The 8,800-nt window shown below is 45.5% G+C and overlaps 1 protein-coding gene across 1 annotated transcript; it reads left to right on the top strand.

Moving 5' to 3' along the window:
• Positions 1 to 407: 407 nt before the first annotated feature.
• On the top strand, positions 408 to 7,694 carry SCIMP (SLP adaptor and CSK interacting membrane protein; the record flags this gene model as incomplete). The annotated part of the gene is made up of 4 exons (XM_079726085.1): positions 408 to 525; positions 2,523 to 2,586; positions 5,641 to 5,714; positions 7,519 to 7,694. The coding sequence occupies 4 exons, from the start codon at positions 408 to 410 to the stop codon at positions 7,692 to 7,694; spliced, it is 432 nt and encodes a 143-aa protein (XP_079582211.1).
• Positions 7,695 to 8,800: the final 1,106 nt, after the last annotated feature.

Here is an 8,800-nt window from a genome sequence, read left to right as displayed (position 1 = left end):
CTATGTTGCCCCCTTCAATATTAAAACAACTGCAGAGAGTTATTGCTTTAAATGGCATTTTCCCTTCCTGCTGCATGTTTAACAGTATAAGAAAGAACAGTGAATATGTCTACAGTTTCTAGAGTAACTAATAAGTACAAGTCTTACCTCTAATCTTTGTAAATTCCCTGTGAGGTAGTAGACAATATCACTCCCATATTGCAGATGAGGACACTGAGGCTTGGAGAAGGTTAAGTCACTTGCCTGAGGTCTCCTAGCTGCTAATCAGCAGGGTTTGACTGTGAACCAGTGCCTGCCTGGTCCCTAAGCAGATGCAGCTGCACAACATGGTGGATAACTGCCCCCACCGTCCCAGGAAGCCTTTCACTCATGCCTCATTCCTCTGTCTCCATTCTTCTCAGGATCCCATGGCAATGGATTGGTGGAGGGACAATTTCTGGATCATCTTGGCTGTGGCCATCATCTTTGTCTGCGTGGGCCTGAGCATCTTCCTGTTCTGTGTCTGTAGATGTCTGTTTAGACAAGGTAACGACCATCTCATTTGGGCAGGTGGAGGTAGGGAAGGGGAGAGGTGGTTATCAGCGTATTAGGGCTTCTTTAGGGCAAAAGATTAGTTCTGGGCCTGTATAGGCTGAACTCTGGATTTAGCATCATGCATTCTGGGTTTGAGTCCTAGCCCTGCCACTAATTTGTGTCTCTGAGCCTCAGTTTCCCCCTCTGCATAGTGAAGGGAGGGAGGTTACCTAATCTCCAAGAACTCTTCCAGCTCCAACGATTTGGGTGAAAGCAGAATCTGTTTCAGGGCACACTGTGCACTAATGCTATCTCTCTTCAGTGTGGCTGCCAATCACAGCATCCTATCTCTGAGACTTGAAAGAGAGTACAAGTCCATGGAATGTCAAAAACTGTCTTGATTCCAAACATGTCAAGTTGTATACATGTTGCATACATGAAATACATACAGCTTTTTGTATGGCAATCATTCCCCAATAAAGTGGTCTAAAAAAATGTCTTGAGGCATGAAAAATGGATTCATTCCATGATCAACATGTTTGACCACTATGATTGCCTACTCTAAGACCATACTCTGAATTTTCTGGTATTACATCTGCCTCGGATAGAGGTTCTTAGCATTCTCGGACATAAATAAGCAGCTTCTTGGAGGATAAATGTAACTTTAGATGATCTACAAGTGGGTTTCTACTTTACCATTCATCTCCAGAAACATGAAACCCTTGATTCAATGGTGTGTTTTCTTGAGATCCTATCCCTTTACATAATGACTTAGGCCTGGAGTACACCTGGGGATGGTAAATACACTGAGAGGTACAGCCATCTTGCCCTGGGGCAACCTGGGCAGGCATCCCTCCATGATCAAGGCACTGTCCTCTCATTGCATCTGGACACAGCCTCAGAATCCTGCTGAACCAGTGCTGAAAGGTCAGGGCTGTTCAAGAAGTGAAAACTTTTTGTCATTCTTCTCAATCTCTTTTTAGAGATAAGAAAATTAAGGTTCAGAGACAGGCAGATCCTTGGTTGAGGTCTCCTAGGAATTGGTAGCAGAGTTGGAACCAGAACGCAGGTTCACTGGGCTGCCTGTTCAATGTCCTTTCCCCTCCACCCCTTGATGGTAATTAGTCTTTTTTAATACAAAAAGTGTATTCTAGCCCCTACTGTTCTCTATACATTTTTAAAACATTTCATTTTTAGATATGGACAAAAATATGATCCTGAACAAAATCTTTACCTATTCTCTTTTAACTTGACCCACTCCTATTAACAAGCAGGTTATAATTAATAATAACTTATATGTCCAGCATGTCACAGTTTACAAACTGCTTTTCCCATTCTTTATCTCATTTCCTCCCAGCCATACTTTTGGCTGTTCACTCGACCAGTATTTCTGAATGCCAGCTACGTGCTAGGTAGATATAGTACTAGGCAATGAGGAAACAGGCACAGCCCACATTGGATAGTGCCTAGGCTCTGTGGTCAGACGGCCTGTGTAAAATTCTGGCTCTAGGACTTCCCTGGTGGTCCAGTGGTTAAGAATCCACCTGCCAATGCAGGGGACACGGGTTTGATCCCTGTTCCGGGAAGATCCCACATGCCATGGGCAATTAAGCCCGCGAGCCACAACTACTGAGCCCACATGCTGCAACTACTGAAGCCTGCGCGCCTAGAGCCTGTGCTCCGCAAAAAGAGAAGCCACCATGAAGAGAAGCCCACGCACCACAACAGAGAGTAGCTCCCCCTTGTGGCAACTAGAGAAAGCCCGCATGCAGCAACGAAGATCCAACGCAGCCAAAATAAAATAAAATAAAACAAAATGTAACTACATCTATAAGAAAAAAATTCTGGCTCTATCACTTATGAGCTCTGTGTCCCTAAGTCTGTTTCCTCTGGATGGCTCTTCTCCCACATGTCCTGAAACTGCCGGGGGTCTCTGATCTCTTCTAAAGTCTAAAAATCACAACTTTTGATAACTCTTCCTAAATGAATATGCTTATTTGTTTCCTTAGGCAAGAAATGGGAAATTGCCAAGCCCTTGAAACAAAAGCAGAGAGATGAAGAAACGATGTATGAGTAAGTGGGGGGGAACACTTCTGCTTTTTAATTTCAAGAACCACCTGTTCACTTCCATTCTTGTGCCTGTGCTAAGAATGTGTGCTTTAAATTCCAAGGAAATATCGTGTCTGCCAACTCTCCCCACTGTAAAGGGAGAGACCTCAGGGCTTTGGGGGTGCAGGGCACCACCTGGCTCTCTCTGCTCTCCAAGTCCTCCCAAGTCTCGTCTAGTTTGATAGAGGTCACAGGTTGGGCGCTGTGTTCTGGGCCCACCACTCAGGGTTAGGTTTACCCTTCTTTTCTTTAGCTGGATTACAAGTAGAGTCTTCTAAAAGCTATTGTGCTGAATAAAAATATGCCATTTGCATTACTTTTGTATTTTCTGATATCTTTGAGGCTTTGTGATTGCTATCTCTGTGGGGGGGGGGGCAGTCCCCAAGACCACCCTTAGGCTGGATTATTTGCTAGAAGGACTCACAGGACCCAGAAAAGGTTATAGGTTATCACAGCGAAAGGATACTGATTAAACTCAGCAAAGGAAAAGGCACATAAGGTGGAGTCCAGGGCAGTTGTCCTCTTCCAGGGGAATCACACGGACCGCACTTAATTCTCCCAACACTGATGTGTGACAGCATGTGTGAAGCATTGCCAACCAGAGAAGCTCACCCAAGCCTTGGTTTCTAGCGTTTTTTTTTTGTTTTTTGTTTTTTTTTTTTTGCGATAGGCGGGCCTCTCACTGCTGTGGCCTCTCCCCTCGCGGAGCACAGGCTCCGGAGCACAGGCTCAGCGGCCATGGCTCACGGGCCCAGCCGCTCCGCGGCATGTGGGATCTTCCCAGACCGGGGCACGAACCCGTGTCCCCTGCATCGGCAGGCGGACTCTCAACCACTGCACCACCAGGGAAGCCCCTCTAGCGTTTTTAATCAGGGCAAGTCACAAAGGCAAGGAGGGCCTGCACGACCTACTTTAGCTAATTGTCTCCTGAGGCCAAACTGATACAGAAAGACCCAGGGTCCCTGGCAAACACAGCAGGCATTCACCATCAGTCACATTGTTAGCATAAACTATCTGGCTAGCCCAAGGCCCCTTAATACAAAGACACTCTTATCAGGCAGGATATTCCAAGGGTTTAGAGATTATCTCCCAGAAGCTGGTCAAGGGCCAGTCCTTTCTTTAAAACGTATGCACAGGGAATTTCATGGCGGTCCAGTGGTTGGGACTCCGTGCTTTCACTGCCGAGGGCCTGGATTCAATCTCTGGTCAGGGAACTAGATCCTGCAAGCCACATGGTGTGGTCAAAAAAATTTTTAAGTAAAAATTGTAATAAATAAATAATGTTTATTAAAAATACAAATAAATTAAAAAACAAAAATATAAAGTCATTCTAAAGTGACTTTCATTGGGGCTCAGGGGATTCAGCAAATAATAGATCTCTTCCCACCAGTTCTGATCCCCTTGAGGAGTCAGACAAATGTATCCTGCAGTTAGGTAACCAAAGTATTGCCTTTATTGAGGATAAAACTGGCATTGCAGAATGTGGCTCTTCTCCATGGCCAAGTTTGCTTCCTAATTCAAAACCAGGCAAACTTTCCTGCATGGTACATAGGCAGTCCTGGACAGCCTCAGGTCTCCCCTACAGGGCAGGGCCCTTTCTCTGAATGGCAATGACTCAAGCAGAATATATGCTTTAGGCATTCAGGTCGGCTCTGGAGGAGAAAGTGGGAGAAGCTAGATTTTTCCCCAAGTCAGGTAAATGTCCCTCCTCTCCCGGGAAGAGCCACGGAGGGGTGAAGTGAGGTCACTGATGGCGCTCTAGCCACATGTCCCCTTCTCCACTCACCCCAGCAACGCTTCTGCATTCCAGGGGACTTAAGCACATACAGGAGGCCAAAACTCAGCTCAGAAGAATCTAGTACCAGTTTGGAAATCAGAGTACACAGAGGGGATGGGGGGTCTGGGTAAGGAAGCTTTCTTGGAGTCTATCTTTTTATTAAAACTTCTTACTGAAGTATAATATAAACAGAAAAGTACACATGGTAAGGGTACAACTCAATGAATTTCCACAAACTGAACAGAGCCGGTAGGTGACACCCAGATCAAGAAACAAAATTACCAGCTCCTCAGCCCCATATATTCCCTTTCAGCCATTAAACCCCAAGGATAACCACTACCTGAAACAGTATAGGCTTGTTTTTCCTTGTTTTTTATGCTTCATATACATGGAATTAGACAGTATGTGTTATTGGTGTTCAGCTTCTTCTGCTCAGCCTTTTTTTGTGAGATTCATTGTGTGTAGTCGTAGACTGTTCATTCTTTTTTTTTTTTTTTTTTTTTTTTTGCGGTACGGGGGCCTCTCACTGCTGTGGCCTCTCCCATCATGGAGCACAGGCTCCGGACGCACAGGCTCAGCGGCCATGGCTCACAGGCCTAGCCACTCCGCAGCATGTGGGATCTTCCCAGACCGGGGCACGAACCCATGTCCCCTGCGTCGGCAGGCAGACTCTCAACCACTGCGCCACCAGGGAAGCCCTAGATTGTTCATTCTTATTGCCATAGAGTATTCCACTGTGGGAGTGAACCATGATGAATTTATACATTCTACTGCTGATGGGCATTTGGGTAGCGTCCAGTTTGGGGCTGTTATGAATAACGCTGCTATGAACATTCTATAACGTATCTTTTGGTGATCAGCAGGATATATACCCAGTATTGCTGTCACATGGTGTGTGTACATTTAGCATTAGGAGTACATCTGTTTTTCAAATCAAAATACACCTGGTGCTTACCTCCCCCTTCTAATCCAGCTCAGATGGACCCAGGAAGATGAGCTCTAAGTTACAGTACTTCAACTCCCTTCCCTCAAATCCAGCTGGTCCCTGGGCTAAAGGAAATGGTTTCTTTAGAGTGCCAGTTACAAATGGGATACAAGACCTAGAAAGGGAAGGAAATGCTTCCTGTTTTCAGGGACCAAGATTTGAATGTTCAACTCTATCCACTTTCCTTGACGTTTTCTTTTAAATCAGGAGGTGTGATCAAAACCAAACACTGACTCCTCTCCTTCCTCTCTTCCAGGAATGTTACCAGTCAATTCTCAGTTCAATTACCCCCTCTGCCACCCAGGGGTGTGCTTTCTCCAGAAGTTGCCTGTGAGTGTATTTTGCTGATAACAGTCTCATTCAGGGTAGAATAATAAATTTATCTTGGTGTTTAGTCAGCTTGGGCTGCCCATAAAACAATAACATGGACAATGTGGCTTAAACAACAGTAATTTTCTCACAGTTCTGGAGGCTAGAAGTCCAAGATCAAGGTGCCAGCCAATCTGGTTTCTGGTGAGGACTCTTCCAGGCTGGCAGATGGCTGCCTTCTCCCTGTGTTCTCACATGGAGGGGAGAGAGCTCTCTGGTGTCTCTTCTTATAAGGATACTAGTACTATTGGATCAGGGCCAAACCCTTATGACCTTATTTAACCTTAATTACTTCCTTAGAGGCCCCATCTCTAAATATAACCACACTGGTGGTTAGAGCTTCACCATATGAATTTTGTGGGGACACACACATTCAATCTATAACACTGGAATTTGCAGATGGCAGCAACCTGTTTTAAAGAGATGAACTAAGTTTTAAGGGGGCAGAATAAGTACCAATGCTTCCAATATTCAATGTGTGAATTCATATTCAAATTCCAGCTTGCAGCATGGGTATAAAGGAACACTGGGCCTCTCAGACGTCCTATCAGAAAAACTCTGCCTGGTTCCCTTGACTGGAGTGTTCTTCCTTAAGCTGTATACAGAGCTGGCTTTACCGCACCTTTCAGGTGTCAGTTCAAATGTCACCACCTCAGTGAGGCCATTCCTGACCATCCTGTATAAAGAAATCCTGCTAATTTTCCTTATGAGGCTTATGGCAATAATCCTAAATGGGCTTATTTAGTTATCCTTCATTTGTTCATTATCTATCTCCTTCATTATAATATAAACTCTAGGAAATAGGTGCCTTTCTTGTCTTATTCACCACTGTTTACCCACCACTAAGAACAGTGCCTGGAGCTTAGTAGATAATGGATGAAAATGTTTTAAATGAATGGATAAATCATAATATTAGCTAACATTTATTGAGCAGGCACTGTCTGTCAGGTCCCATGCTAGGCACTTTATAGGTACTATCTCATTTAATCCTCTCAATACCTATATGAGGCCGGTACATTATTATGTCCCTCTGACAGAAGAGGACACTGAGGCACAGAGAAGTTAAGCGACCTACTCATGGCCACACAGCTAGTGACTGCTGGACCCTGAAGATGAACTTGGATCTAACTGCAGAACTTTGTGTGAAATGAAATGGTGGTTGTTTTTCTGGTTCTCTTAGGAAAAGATGAGATTGCGGTGAGGCAGTTCCAGGCCCCACCAAAGGTGGAGCTGAGCTGTTTCACTATCTGTTTCCTACCACTTTAGTCCATTTGCTAAGTACCCATCCTCCACTAATTCCACCTTTTGAAAACACCACTGCCCACCTCCTTCTTAGCAGAGGGATGGTGGACATGAGCAATTATAGATAGTTCTGGAAAGCAGTGTAAGTCACTGTGAGGGATGTGCCCAAAAGGAAATATGGTTTGTATCACTTCCTTATGAGAATTAGTATCTATAAACACAACACTACTTATTTGGCTACTAGCTCTGCTCAGCTTCTTGTCTAAACTTCTGTTTCATGGTTCCTACTGCAGTGCAGTCAGGCACGGGAGTCAAGATGTCTGACCAATATTTGCCACTTACTCACTTGGGTGAGCCTGAGACTGTGTCATGTCTGGGCTTTAGTTTTCTCTTTAAAATGGGGATCTGGTCCACCAAGAAGTGGGAGGATCACCGAAACCCATGAAAATCATGCAGAGCCACTTGGTCAAAAATACATAAACACACAATAGCTTTGCATTTAATACCTTTTTGTGTATTCTAGCCCCACAGGAAACCCCAAGTTGGCCACCAGCTGCATACTCATCAGTAAATAAAGTTAGAAATAAGAAGACAATGGCTGTCCCAAGCTATATTGAGCCTGAAGATGACTATGATGACGTTGATAACCCTGCACATATGGAAAACCATCATCTTGAAACAACCGTTTCTTCTTTTTGACAAGCAGAAGAGGGTTCGTTCACACAGCTTATTTTAAACAGTCATGTTAAAATAGAATGGTCGAACTTCAGTAGGTATCCGGGTCCGAAAGCCAGTGGTAATGGTACGGAGCTCTGTAAGATAAGCACTTCCTGAATCGTAGAAGAAGAAGCATCAGTGATCAGATAATCGCAGCCAGAGGAAAGACGCCCATGCTCAGCTCTGAGGAGTCAGGCCTTGAGCTTCTGCTGAGTGAGGTTCCAGGCGGGGGACCACTGGGTTCCACAGTCCCCACCCGTGAGCAAACACTCAGTTCCCGGCACTCTTCCCCTGTTTGTGTGGTTCTGAGTGATCTTAAAACTTGGCATTTGATTGTACAGAGCCTCCCAGGCTCCTATCACCAGCACAGCCCTCATCAAGCACATGTCCTGCCCCCCCACACCCCATCTCCCACACTGAGCGGCTATGGGTGGTAGTTACAGCTAAGCGCTCTTGTGCACAAGCCACCCATCATGCCTTGTGTGTCCTTCAAGGGTGGGGGAGTGTTTTTGTTCTTGTGGACCCTCCCCACCTATACAATCCCAAACCCCAGGGCCTCTCTATGATGTCAGCCAAACTGACCACAGAGACCCAAGTTCCCAGCCAGGGTTTTTCCACTGCTTGCCAGCTGCACCATAACAATCAACAAAGAACAGAAGTCACCTTCCAGACCACAGGACAGAAGTTACCCATAGAGGTGTTCATTTTGTATATTGGGGGAGCTACAGGGAAAGTAGGTTTCCCCAGGAAAAATCATGGGGAACAGGAAAGAAAGGGGTGATTACGTGGCAGATTCAAGATGAGAGTTCAGGGGGCTAAATACCCTCCTCTGATATTTTCATTACTGTTTCCTCCCTTGTGTAGAGTTCAAGGCAAACAGCGTCAAGCCCCTGCCTGCCAGATCCCTGTCCCCGAGGGGCTAGGAGGCAGAAACTCCAATACAATATGCTGCAGCTAATGACATGCCCGGGGAGCTGGGCTGCTGTCCTAAGGGGTCGCCGAGGCCCACGTCAGCTTTGGAGGCCCCTGAACATCATCGGTTCCTTCAGGTTGATCTGCTAGAGCCTGAGGACTTGACACTTTCTAAC

This window comes from Hyperoodon ampullatus (genome assembly GCF_949752795.1).
Source record: "Hyperoodon ampullatus genome assembly, chromosome: 19".
Lineage (NCBI taxonomy): Eukaryota > Metazoa > Chordata > Mammalia > Artiodactyla > Ziphiidae > Hyperoodon > Hyperoodon ampullatus.
The sequence above is the reverse complement of the archived record's forward strand: the minus strand, read 5'-3'. Positions and strand labels throughout refer to the sequence as shown.